The sequence below is a fragment of the Oryctolagus cuniculus genome, chromosome 17 (genome assembly GCF_051225735.1).
Source record: "Oryctolagus cuniculus isolate XC-2025 breed Fujian yellow rabbit chromosome 17, ASM5122573v1, whole genome shotgun sequence".
Lineage (NCBI taxonomy): Eukaryota > Metazoa > Chordata > Mammalia > Lagomorpha > Leporidae > Oryctolagus > Oryctolagus cuniculus.
The window spans coordinates 11,484,561-11,498,296 of NC_142883.1; the positions used below are offsets into that span (position 1 = coordinate 11,484,561).

At 51.7% G+C, this 13,736-nt stretch overlaps 1 protein-coding gene across 3 annotated transcripts in view; it reads left to right on the forward strand.

The window, feature by feature from the left end:
• RGS9 (regulator of G protein signaling 9) overlaps nt 1–13,736 on the forward strand; it is a 62,538-nt gene that overhangs the window by 34,536 nt on the left and 14,266 nt on the right. For all 3 annotated transcript variants that reach the window (XM_008271735.5, XM_089318226.1, XM_089318227.1), the window contains 6 exons: nt 4,436–4,465; nt 5,283–5,344; nt 7,239–7,352; nt 8,572–8,687; nt 12,100–12,187; nt 13,417–13,555. In XM_008271735.5, coding sequence (XP_008269957.4) covers nt 4,436–4,465; nt 5,283–5,344; nt 7,239–7,352; nt 8,572–8,687; nt 12,100–12,187; nt 13,417–13,555 — 549 coding nt within the window. The remainder of the gene's footprint in view (nt 1–4,435; nt 4,466–5,282; nt 5,345–7,238; nt 7,353–8,571; nt 8,688–12,099; nt 12,188–13,416; nt 13,556–13,736) is intronic.

Genomic DNA, 13,736 nt, shown 5'->3' on the forward strand with positions numbered 1-13,736 from the left:
GCACATACGCCCTATGTTGGCAGCAGGGCCATAAACCTGATTTTAGCTGCTGTAGATGGAGTTTCTGCTGTGTGCCAGTCACCTATGTGTGTTATCTCATTTAAGCCTATTTTTTAGGAAAAAGATTTATTTATTTGAAAGGCAGAGTTACAGAGAGAGGGACAGACAGAGACAGAGAAAGATCTTCCACCTGCTGGATCACTCTCCAGATGACTGTAATGGCTAGGGCTGTGTCAGGCCAAAGCCTGGAGCCTGGAACTCCATCAGGGTCCGCCGTGGGGGTGGCAGGGGCCCAGGCACTTGGGCCATCTTCTGCTGCCTTCCGGACACGCTGGCAGGGAGCTGTCATCCTCTTTTTCCTATCTTCCTTTTACATATGAGAAATCAGAGGCTCTGAGATGCTAAATAACTCGTTCAAGGTCATATAGCCAATAGGTGGTAGAACCAGGATTTTAGCCATTGTCTGATCCCTGGAGCCCATGTTTTCACCTGAACCATTTCTCCCTTAGGTCAAATCATCTCTCTTCCTTTTAGAAAAGCTCAGCACCGGCCAGCGCCGTGGCTCACTAGGCTAATCCTCTGCCTGCAGCACCGGCACCCCGGGTTCTAGTCCCGGTTGGGGCGCTGGATTCTGTCCTGGTTGCTCCTCTTCCAGTCCAGCTCTCTGCTGTGGCCCAGGAGTGCAGTGGATGATGGCCCAAGTGCTTGGGCCCTGCACCCGCATGGAGACCAGGAGGAAGCACCTGGCTCCTGGCTTCGGATCGGCGCAGCGTGCCAGCCATAGCGGCCATTTGGGGGGTGAACCAACAGAAGGAAGACCTTTCTCTCTGTCTCTCTATCTAACTCTGCCAGTCCAAAAAAAAAAAAAAAAAAAAAGCTCAGCACCCCCAAAACACCCTCAGCCCCTGGCGGGGGGGTGGGTGGGCACCACACATCCCTGTGGAGGAAGCTGGGCATTCCATGGACAGTTGTTTCTAGAGTTAGAAGTCCAAACTGAAATCATGCAGACAACTCAAGGTAGCATTGGGGAGCCTCAGACTCAATCGAATCCCATTGCAGATTGGGTGACCCTCATCCGAAAATCCCAAATTTGAAATGTTCCACCTCAAACTTTCTGAGTACCCGTGAGGTGCCCCAACAGGGAAAGTCCACACCGTGAAACTGTTTTGTGTACAGAGTTCTTCAACATGATGTATCAAGTCACTGTCAACCTATGTGCAGAAGGTGTACACCAAACAGAAGACGGGTTTCCAATTCAGACTCCGGTCTCCCAGGTAGCTCATTACCTACAAACGAATGTTCCAAAATCAGAAAAGCTGGAGTCGGAAACGCTTCTGGCCCCAAGCATTTCAGATACGCACTTTCCCGAGCTTGCTGCTGCCCGTGGGAGTCCCAGAAGGTCATTGGTAATTCTGGGAACCAGAAAGCGAACAGCAAACCACGCCACAGAGGCAGAGCCCTACCATGGTAATAAAATCCAATGAAGAGAATAAAAATGTAGAAAGCTGAAAGCCCGGAAGGCTGAGATAATGGTCCCTTAGGCCAAAGGAGAAAACCACAAGAGGTAGAACAGCGACTGTGTGCGTGTGGCTGTGTGCACGTACAGTTTCCTGTGCAGCCGGAGAACAGGACAGACAGAAGTCGCGCCCCTCCCCCCTTCGTAAGTGTTTGCCCACTCTGGAGCCCTGTGCCCCGGATGCTGGCACACAACCGTGGCCGGCAGACAGGAAGCAGAGTGCTGATGCCTTGGGTGCTGCTGGGGAGCCCAGCATGAGTTGCAGTTTTGCCGTCATTGGTGTTCATTTGTGTTTGTGTGCATCTTGTGACTGGGCTTCCTCCTCTCTCATTTTCCATGAAATGGCGTGAAGGAGCCATTCCCGCCTGTAGCGTTCTCAGCTGTAGGCAAGAAAGGAACCGGTGAAGAGGCAGGTGAGGCTGGACGAGTCCACGCCTTCTGTTGGAGAAGGGCTCAGGCCAGTGGCTACTACAGGCTGCACAGCCCTCATCTGAAAATGCTGAAGAGAATGCAAACTTGGCGTTTTTTGAATAGGGGTGCTCAACTGGCAAAGTCGATGCAGATCTACCCACATCTGAAAGCGATTCAAAGTCTGAAACAAGTCTGATCCCACACATTTTGGATCCAACCTGATCAACCTGCTTTCTGAATACTCTGTCCACTCCAGCAAGACTTGCACAACAGGATTTGATTATATCTGATCTGAATGCAAGTCCCCAGGGACCTTTGCTACCTAGATGCATGTCTTCTAAAACAATGCCTTATGTTGAGAGAGAATGGGAGCAAATAGGAAGTGTGGTTGCCAAAATATTTGGATCATCTGGGGAGTGTTTTCAAGTAGAGAAATTCATTAAGCCTAGGAAAAAAATGCCCATTTTTTTTAGATCTCCAAGCATGCTGAAGTTATCATTTATTCGATGTTTATTGAGCACTCCGCATCAGATGTTATGCTAGGCAAGATAGACAGGGCCCTCCTTGCCTTAATGGTGTCTTGTTCCAAAACATACATGCATTTATTTATGTTCATTTTATCTGAAAAGCAGAAAGGTGGTTAGAGTGCTTCCACCCACTGATTCACTCCCCAAGTGCCTGCAACAGCCAGAGCTGGGCCAGGCTGAAGCCAGGAGACTGGAACTCAATCAAGGTCTCCCACGTGGGGGGCGGGGACCCAAGTATTTGAGCCATCACTTGATGCCTCCTGAAGTGTGCTGGATTAGAAGTAGGGGAGCCAGGACTTGAACCAGGCCCTCCGATATGGGATGTGGGCATCCCAGGCAGTGTCTTATGGCTGTGCTGAACGTCTATCCCTTAATTGTGTCTTTTTTTTTTTTTTTGGACAGGCAGAGTGGATAGTGAGAGAGAGAGAGAGAAAGGTCTTCCTTTTGCCATTGGTTCACCCTCCAATGGCCACCGCGGCCGGCACACAGCGCTGATTCAAAGGCAGGAGCCAGGTGCTTCTCCTGGGCTCCCATGGGGTGCAGGGCCCAAGCACTTGGGCCATCCTCCACTGCCTTCCCGGGCCACAGCAGAGAGCTGGACTGGAAGAGGGGCAACCGGGACAGAATCCGGCGCCCTGACTGGGACTAGAACCCGGTGTGCCGGCGCCGCTAGGTGGAGGATTAGCCTAGTGAGCCGCAGTGCTGGCCCTTAATTGTGTGTTAATGGTGATACTTTTATCAAACAAAAAGTCACACAAATATATCATTAAAACTGTGATGCATGCTATGCAATAGAAAGTCAGGATACCTGAGTCTGAACCATAGAGATCCCCTAGGCTTTACCTTTCTGAGAGAACCCTCCCTACTCCCCCACCCAGGAAAAAAGGTGTCGTGTGAAAAGCAATCCAATGAAGCAAAAGGAAACTGAGCCTGGGTTAGGACAGGTGAATACACGACACTCCAGTCCCTTATCTTGGGCCAGGCTTACTTTGTTAACTGGCTAAGGGGAAGGAGTGTGCTCCTTGGACTTCCGAGTATCTCAGGCGAGGGCTGGGTTGGATGAAGCAGCAATGCAGAGGCTCAGTTTGAAGTGTAGACGTCAGTACCAAGCCTTGGGTACAACCAAGACTGGAATTACCAGCGTACCCAACTTGGAAGAGTGGCGTGGAACAGAAAAGTGGCGCAACAAAGTGTGTTCCTTTCAGCTTGTAGGAGATCTGTGCATTTTGGTTACAGAGATCTGAATGGTTTCCAGAGGTTTCTAAGGGTCTAAATGTGGATACCGCCCCTCCTGCCCCCCAGCTTGAAGTCATCCCTCTTTGTCCAAGACTCAAAACAGCCCGGGGAAAGGCCACCGTTGTGGCTCCCCCTGGTGGGAACTTGCTGCATCGCCTTCTGCGAGGGGCTGGGTCTGATGTGACTTCCCCATTGCAGCTCAACTCTGGGAGGTGGTTTGCGGTGGACGCTGGCCTCCGCTCCTTTAGCCGCCTGCTTTATTCTCGGCGATGTGGCTTTCATTTTCCGTGTGTGTTGCTGGGTAAAGACCCGGGGAATGAACCTCACCAGGCAGCCAGAACTCTCCCCATTTCCACATCTTCATCTCTCATTCTAGACCCCAGGGAGACTTAGAGACCTCCCTTTCCCACTGCTTAAATCTCTCATTGTATAGATGGCTCTGAGGGCACCGATGGCTTGGGAAGGACCTGAGGCTTAGATTTTAGTTCATCTTGACTTTCAGGAGAGCAGCGTCAGGCTATCATGGCCAATTATTCTCTTTCCCTCACCAAATCTCTGAGTTGATATTATTCTCCAGTGATTGCGTAGAATAACACGGAGGTGATGGTGGCAGAGAAGTGTAGAACTTTCAAGAAAGAGAAGATGGACCGTGTACTCATGGGAGAAGCACTTTTGTTTTTCAAGTGGGTGTTTGAACTGCAGTGACTTAATATCCCTTTAATGGGTTTGCTTCTTTGTTTTACAGAAACAAACAGTAACTGCTGTCAGAAAAGAGGTAATATGTCTTCCTGTTCCAGTGCAGTTTGATTTTGAAGTCCTCTAATAAATTATGTGCCCTTTGGCTTTGTGTTCTGAGTCAGTCATGAAATGAAAACCATGTGTCATGTTCAGACAATTGTTTCCAAGTTCATGGGCAGCACAGGACAAAGGCTCTTTTGTAAGCTGCTGTTGAGAGGCAGGATGTGCAACGCCCCTCAAAGACAAATGGCGGAGGGATGGCCAGGGATGACCATGGGCGTGAAGTCTGCAGAGTGGCTGCGTCCCCAACCTGGCCCTTGCTCTGCCATGCCATGGCTATTCAGAAGCTACCCAGGGTAGCCAAGCACCTATTTTGGCAAAGCTTAAATCCAGGGTCCAAGACACCCTGGGAAGCATTGGCTGTTGGAGTGGAATGGGTGGATGGGTGTGCGGAAAGGGAAGAAGGTGGGGGAACAATAGACTTGCTTCCGCGGAGGCCCCTGGGCTCAAAAGATGGAGGATGTCCCCTGTGATGGGGCCCACTCCCTGCTTGCACAACCAGAGGCGCCATGGGGAAAAGCCAATGGCTGCCCTTGTCCTCGGTTTCCTTAGAATACATGCTTTGAAAGCTGGTACCTTTCCTCAGACCGACACGTGATGATGGGTTAAGGATACTCAGTTGGAGTTTGGGGTCCCCTGTCTATGTGGGCATGGGTTCTGTTGGTGCCGAGGTGGCTGGCTTGAGGGAGGGAAGGGAGTGGGGTGTAGTTACGGCTTCTGGCTTTGGAGGCCACATGGAAGTGGGACTCTGGGTGGGGCCGTTGGCCGTGTTCTAACAATGGTGTCTCTTCCAGATCATGTATTACCAGCAGGCCTTAATGAGGTCCACAGTGAAGTCTTCGGTGTCCCTTGGAGGGTATGTCCCTGATTTCTTGGTCTTGCTAATGTCTGAGTACTGCTTAGGCAAGAGGAGAGCCTGCTCTTTAAGGCACACTTGGCAAGCCGTGGACTGCCCGAGGAAGCACCCTAAAGAGGTGTGAGGGACAGATCCGGTCTCTTGGGGGCGTAGTTCCCTGTTCTTCACGCAGAGTAATTCTCCAGCTCCCACAGTGGGCTGGCTAAAAACAAGGGTTGGCGAGGCTCTATCCAAGTCTGTCTATTCCAAGTCTGTTTCTTGGAACCCACTGATGTGCGTGTCGGTGGTGGGGAGGGTAGGAAGTGCTGAGAACCTGTGGACTGGACCTTGTAAGGACCCAAGATAGCTTGTGTTCCTAGATTAACGCTCAAATTTCCTGGAGATTTCTGGGTTTATTGGTTTAATGGGCCGTGAAATGTCCACTGTTAACCTTTGATTTAAAATCCAATTATGGTAAATGGGAAACTTACGTTTGATTTACTGAACTTACGGTCTATCTTGATCCTGCCCCTGTAGGACCCTTTCTGGGAGACATAAAAGTGTTGAAGTGCTTCCCGAATGTTCTCCCCCTGAAATGCAGAATTTATCTTAGGCTCAGCTTGCCAGAGTTGAGATTTTCCTGCACACACAGAAGTAAACTTGCTTTTCTCCCAGGCAGGCACAAGTAACTCCCCATTCACTCCGATGGGGAGGACTCGAGCGATGGCACAGGTTGAGACTGGAGATGCTGTTTGTTCAGTGCCTCTGTCCCCTGTGGTTATGGGTTGGGATCTTATAAAAATCTTCAACAATCTTTTATATCTTCCCAAATCTCTAGTTGGATGAAATGTCACCTGCCCAGGAAAATATCTCCTTGTCCAACCCACATTTTTCAATCAGCCCTGGTCCCAGGGGAGGAGTGTACCTGCGTCCTCAACAGGCATCCGCTTTTGGTTGTAGTGAGCGTCATTGCTCTATAATAAAGCCAATGACACCATTTACTGTCATGTTCCAGAAACCTGATTGCATGAAACCAAACAGAAAGAAAAAAAAAAGAAGGACACTTTTTTTCAGGACATCTGAAGTCTGTCGTATGCTTCTTAGACCCACTTTCCAGTTTCCGATGGTCCTGGGGCCTTGGCACCATAGTTTTGACCTTGTTTGTGTTCGTACCTGAGGCCCAGTTGTATTTTTTCTCCTCCTGCAGCAGCACTGCTGCTACAGCTCTGATTGAAGCATGAGAGGCTTGAGAGAAGGAAGCCAGGGTCTTGCGTTGTGCAAATCCATGCCAAGGGCATGTGGTTGTTCAACCACAACCGCTCCATGGCCGTGAGCAGGCTTCATGGCAAGTGCCATTCATAAACATTGTGGACATCATTCCCTACCCATGGGTGGAGACAGAGACATCAGCAAAGGTGTTGACTCGGAAAGTCTGACTCAACTCGAAGGAGTTTTTCTCTTGCCCCAAATCATGGTCTCGGGGTTCACACTTCAATTAGAACCCAGGATTTGAATAGTGGATCTCAGTTTTCCAATCTAGGTATTATGCTCATGTCAATTGTGGCCATAGAATCTCAGCACATCTATGGCAACCTCGTGTTTCCAAGATGAGTACAAAGACACCTGTTTGAATACCTGCAAACCGAGTCCACTTTGGATTTTACAGACTCCTGATAAGATGCAGAGACCATGCAGGTTCAGAGGTGACAAAGGGATTGGACTGGGAGCCAACACTTGGTTTCCCAGGCCAAATAGGGCCAGGTCTTGCCAAATAACCTGCCAATCCCAGGGACTCCTGGAGCCTTTTCTAAGAAGATAGTAGTACCTATGGAACTCGGTCGATACGGCAAGCACTGATTTACGCTTTTGGGTGTTGAGCAGAATTCTAGGGAGTCATTCTCTGTTTGCTTTTCAGGATTGTCAAGTACAGCGAGCAGTTCTTGTCCAACGATGCCATCATGTCAGGCTGCGCCCCTAGCAATCCTTGGATCACAGATGACACCCAGTTCTGGGACTTAAATGCCAAGTTGTATGTATTCAATACATTGTGTTTTGTAAATAGCTTTTTGAGTTATGATTCACATGCCATACATTTATCTATTTAAAGAGTATAATTGAATGGATTTTTAAAAATCATCTTCAGAGTACTATAGTCATCATCACAATAAATTTGAAAACATTTTCATCACCCAAGGAAGAAACCTTGCACCTCTTAGCTGTGATGCACTACTCTCCACCCCTTGTACCTCTCCATCCCTTGGCAACCACTGATCTCCTGTCTCTGGACATTTCATATCAGTGGGACCATACAATATGTCATCTTTCGTGACTAGCTTTTTTCACTTAATTTTTAAAGAAGATTTATTTGAGAGCAGAGTTATAGAGAAAGGGAGAGACAGAGAGAGACAGAGAGAAAGAGAGAGAGATCTTCCATATGCTGGTTTACTACCCAAATGGCAGCAATGGCCAGGGCTGGGCCCATCTGAAGCCAAGAGCCAGGAGCCTCTTCTGTGTCTCCCATGCAGGTGCAGGGGTCCAGGCACTCTGGCCATCTTCTGCTGCTCTCCCAGGGAGCTGTATTGGAAGTAGAGAAACCGGGACTTGAACTGGCACCCATATGGGGTGCCAGCACAGGCTTAACCTAGCCACACCAAGGCGCTGGCCCCCACGTAATGATTTCAAGGTTTATCTGCACTGTGGCACCTAACAGCGCCTCGTTTCTATCTGTGGCTGAGTAATAGTCACCGTAAGGATGGAGCACATTTCGCTTATCCATTCATCCGTTGATGGACATTTGTTGATGGATGCTTTCAGCTACTGCAGATGCTGCTGCTGCTAACATTCATGTGTGTGTGTGGTGAAGAGGCAGCTGCAGCCGGTGACAGGACGCGGCAGGTGGCCTTGACCATGGCCATGTTGCTGTAGAACTCTCTGTTGGTCCTTGAGCCTGTCTGCAGGCTGCCACCAGGCCTCGTGGAAGGCCTTCCAAGTTCTTTCACCCTGAGGGCCATGGCAGGGGCTGAGAGTGGGGCTCCCCTTGGAGGGTACCCCCTCGGCTCTGGGCTGGCACCTCCTGGATATGAGCCCAGGGGACTTGTCTGAGGCTGCACCTGCCTAGCGAGGTGGATTGTGCGTTTACACGGGGGTGGTGGCGGGAGGAGGACAGGGTCAAGCCCTGGGCTGTGGGACTCATGGCGGATGCCTGCCTTGTATGGAGCGTCTGCATTTACAAGTCATTGTCATTGCAGGGTAGAAATCCCCACCAAGATGCGGGTGGAGCGGTGGGCCTTCAACTTCAGCGAGCTGATCCGAGACCCCAAGGGGCGGCAGAGCTTCCAGTATTTTCTCAAGAAAGAATTCAGCGGTGGGTCTCTCTCACCCTCTCCCCCCTCCTTCCTTTTAGAGACGCCTTCAGTGTGCAGTCTGGGGTTTCAGGAGCTCCTCAGCAGGGGCTCCCATGGATTTGCTGATGCTCTCAAACAGGTGATTTCTTCTGTGGCTGCACCTGAGTCAGGACTTGTTTCCATACCTCAAAGACACCCCAGCATCCTGGGGGGGGGGAATTGCACCTGCTCACAAAATCCACATCCGCATCATTCACACCATCCCCCGCCCTGGGGAGGGCTCCCCTTCCTTCATCACCCAAAGATCTCCAGCTCTGGGGGTCCCAACCCCTGTCCTGGGGGGAGGACAGCCAAGCCTTTCCCTCTTCCCTTTGCTCAGTGTTCTGGGGGTGTCTCAAGACAACGCTTTGCCTGGATTCCATTCCAAAGGTTCCTCTTTCATTGTTTTGGGTTGAACTCTCTGAAGTTTTGCAAAACCCCAGATGATTCCTGGGCGTAGCCATGATGGAGAACCAGTGCACCAGCTCCCGGCCTGCTTTCTTCAGGGCATCAGGAGTGTGTGGATTTCCGTGGAATGGGTGTCTCCTCCTGGTGTGCACTTGCGACTTCTTAGCTACACTGCACTGAGAAACATCTGGGAACACCACAGGCCAGATTGGAGCCCATTTCTCTAGCACAATCAATTGGCTGTGTCATCTTCATGGAGACATTTGCTTTAATGGGGTTCCTTTCCTCCTTGCTCAGGCCGCAGCCATGGGGAACATCACATTGGAGATTTTGCTTGCTTGTATTACCCAAGGCCCACTTATCTGTGGGCTTGCTCCTGAAATGAATCCCACTGGACAAGCCATTAGCCCAGCTGACTGCCTGATGCACATCATTACATCAGAATATGGATCATGGAAAATCCTGCTCCCAATTGCCTTGATTTAATAAAACCAGGAAAAGGAGGGTTCTCAGGAGTCCGACAAATCAGTGGATATAGTGCCATCTAGTGGCCAAGTATCAAACTACATTCTGAGCTATCCCACCCATGCATTCCTTAGTAACAGTGGAGATCCAGCAAAAAGATTTGCTGCATTATTAAAGTGTGTTTTTTGACAATTTTCTCATGAGATGAATGAGGTTTCAGGGATGTACGGGGAAAGGGAATCATTTTTCTCATTTAATTTTTAAAAAAATACTTTGGGTTATAACTCACATACACTGAAAGTCCAAGTGTACAATTGAGTGGTTTTTAGCATATTCAGTAAGTTGTACAGCCATCACCTCTACCTAATTCCAAAGCATCTTAATTACCCCAAAAGCAAACTCCCTACCCATGAGCACCCATTCCCAAGTCCTCTCTCTCCCGCATCCCACCTCCGACCCAGGCAACCACGAATCTACTTTCTGTCTACAGAGTTGCCTTCTAGACACTTCACATAAACGGGATCTTACTACACGACCTCTCGTCTGCTTTCACCCAGCAGAATGCTTTTGGGCCTCACGCACGTAGCTGTAAAAGTGCTCCGTGCCTCTCAATGCCTGCAGTAGTGTTTCGTTGTGGGGACGTAGCACGGTCTTTGAGCTTTATGAATGTTGCTGTGGTGACTAGTTACAGACACATTTTTAGGTACTCCTTTAATTTTTTCGGTGGCTGTATATATATAATAAAATCTACCATTTTAGCCAGTGCTCAGTAGCATAGCAGCAAGTGTGGCCACTTGTGCAGCCGTAAGCACCGTTCATCTCCGGAACTTTTCCTTCCTCCAAGACGGACTCTCTCTGCCTATCAGACACCAACTCCCCATTGCCTCTGCCCCCGACCCCAACCCCGACAGCCAGGGTTCTGCTTTGTGTTTCTATGAATTTGGCTGTGCTGGGTACCTCCTGTCAGTGGAATCACACAGCATTTGTCCACCCATGCCTGGCGTATTGCACTCAGCTCCATGTTCTCCAGGGTCATCCACACACTGCAGTGCGTGTCAGAATCTCCTTCCTCTTCATGCTGAAGGGCACGCCCCTGAGTGTATAGACCACATCTTACATAGCCGGTGCTCCACGGATGGACATTTGGGTCGTTTCCACCTTTTAGCTACTGTGAATAATTGCTCATTTAATTTAAACACTTACTTATTTGAGAGGGAGGGGGCGAGGGAGAGTACAGGCACCGCCGTCTGCTGGTTCACTCCTCAAATGTCCACAGTGGCCCTGGGACCCAGGAAGGCAATCCAGGGCTTCCATCTGGGTGGCAGGAACCGATTGCGTAAGGCAGACCCAGCTGCCTTCCGGGGTCTACATTAGCAGGAAGCTGCCACCAGGAGCCAGAGCTGGGGATCTGGTTAAAACGCCTGGGCCATAATCACTCATGTAATTTTAACACTAAGCACTTAACTGTCCTTTGCTAGGAGCAAGACCTCTGCACTGCACTTGACACCAAATCAATTAGCTGTGGGTTAAGCTGGCCTGTGACTTCAGTCACAGTGTATGCTGAGGACTGTCAACTCGTTTACAACTGTGAAGCCTTGTCTAAGCTCAGCTCGGGAGCTTTCAGAACGACACCGGGAAAGGAGAGGAAGGATTCTCTTTCCCATTTCCCCGCTGTGGTGTTCACAGGCTCATGCACGTGCAGGCTCTTCCCCACCCCCCCACCCTGCCCTGCCCTGCCACTGGCAGGGATCATCTGTATTTTGTATAACTCGCCACCTGTGCTGGGGCATCCACAGTGCTTCTGGGTGCTGTGGAGACCTGGTTAGTGAGCCTGCAGTTGGAGGAGGCTGGCTCCCCTCCCCCTCCCCCTCCACCCCAGGGACTCAGAGGACCTAACCAATCAGCATCACTGTGTGCACAGCCTGAATAAGGAGCTTCAGGCTGGACCACGCCCTGTGCTACACAAAGGCACAGAACTCTAGTGCAGTCAGCAATGTGAGCCAAGTTCACGGGGGTGGGGGATGTGGGGGGGTAGGGGGTGGGGTGGGGGGTCCTGATGCAGCACTCCTGTGGCACAGCAATGGCGTGGTGTTTACGAGCCTAATCATACCTGAACCTGTTCAGGCAGCACTTCCTATAGCCAAATTCCAGGACAAGAAGGGTGCGCCAGGCTCTGGAGGGTTGTCGTGAGCCCTCACCTGTGTTTTGTTGGGGGCCAGAGCGGCACCTGCTCTGTGACAGTGTAGCTGCGAGCGTGGTGGGTGCCAATCCTGTATTTCAAGGAACACACATGGAGCGATTCCTGGGCCCCAGACCCTGGCAGTAAGATGTGGCTCCCACCTCCGGGACTATTTTGTCGGACATCACAAGGTGAAATGACATGTCTTGCAGAAGGAAGATGTCCCTCCAAGCTGGAGAATGGACTCCATCCCGCCTGACCTGATTTTTTTATTTCCTCTTTTCCCCAACCTGTTCCCGGACTGGCTTTTGTCGGCGTGGACCCCGCTTCTGCAAACGCAGGGGAGAATCTGGGATTCTGGGAAGCCTGTGAAGATCTGAAGTACGGAGATCAGTCCAAGGTCAAGGAGAAAGCGGAGGAGATTTACAAGTGAGGATTAGCCAGCTGGACGGGACAGGCTCCTGCTGACGGCTTCTGTGTGTGTGAGGTTGGAGGTAGACGGACATGCTGCACCCTGCTGGGCAGCTGGGCTCTTGCTAAGCAGCAGTCCCTGCACCTGCCAGGCGTTAAATCCCTCCCTGCTGCTTTGAAGGTCTGGGGTTTCTCTGGAGAAAGGCTGGCGAGAGGGACGCTGGGACCTGCTGCTCCCAGGGGTTAGGAAAGCAGCTGCCTGGATTACAGTGCGAGGTCTTTGAGAGAGAGAGAGAGAGGGTGGGAGGGAGAGAGAGAGAGATGGCGGGCAAAGCTTGTTTCGTGGCATGAGGACTATGAGGGGAAGGAAGGTTCCCCAGGGCGTCTGGGACAGGGAGCCCTGCTGGGGTGCACAGGTGGGCACATCCCTCGTAGGTCACGTCACGGGCCCAGCCTCTGCTCCTTCGGTGTGGCAGTGGGTATCTGCCTCGCCACAACGCTCGATTCCAGAACAGCTGCAGAATGACCGCTGCTTGCCTCGTGGCATCAGCCTCCTTCCTCCTCCGGGTCCCCAGTGATGCAAATCTTAGTCCGAGTTCCAAAACTGGAATGTGCAGCTGAGGAGGGTGGGGACATACCCCTGCGGACGCTTCCGATCCCGGGACGGGAAGAGGTGGGAGAGTTGTGTGTGTCCCAAGGCGCAGGGGGAGCTGCAGGACTCAGCAGCGTGGTTGAACTTGGTCTAACTGGATGCCCAGACGGCCGAACCTCGGGCTGCTGGGGACCAGGGGCCACCTCCCCACTCAGCGCTGGGGGCTCACTGTCTGACTCACCGAGACCCGCCGACGGGGAGCACAGCTCCCACCGCACCTGTTTGGAGGTGTCTTTGCCTGGTTCTGTGTTGTGCCTGGTCCTGAAATCCTGGCAGAGGGCAGCAGGTGGGAGGCTGGCATCTTCCCTCCCATGGCCAGGGCCTACCCCAGCCTGGGGTTGCCCCCGCCCTCTTCGGGTCCTCTCTCCTGGAGACTGCCGTCGTCGGAGGGAAATAGTCAAGCTCCCAGTCCTGGCACAGCCGTGCCCTTGCTGCGAGGGAAGGTTGCTGACAGTGTTTCGCACACTCTTTAATGTCTACTAGGAAAAGGGCCCCCTCCCCCAACTCACCGTGGGGCACCTGAGTCACATCCAGCCCTCCCTCGCAGGCGGACTTGGGTTAGCTGCCTTTGCTAACATTTTCCTCCCTCCCCCAGGCTATTCCTGGCCCCAGGAGCCAGACGGTGGATAAACATAGACGGCAAAACCATGGACATCACAGTGAAGGGGCTGAGGCACCCCCACCGCTACGTGCTGGATGCTGCACAAACACACATCTACATGCTCATGAAGAAGGTAGGCGGGGTCCGTGCTGGGCCTACAGGGACGGCGGGTGGGGCCCAGGGAGCCGGCTCCCCTTCAGCCACCTGCAGAGTAGTCCTTTGGGTGTGGGGGAAAGGGAGGTGACACACGGAGGCCAGCATGCCGTCTCTCCCGCCTGTCCACTGGGCTGCACCTTCCCCGGGGCCCATTCCCA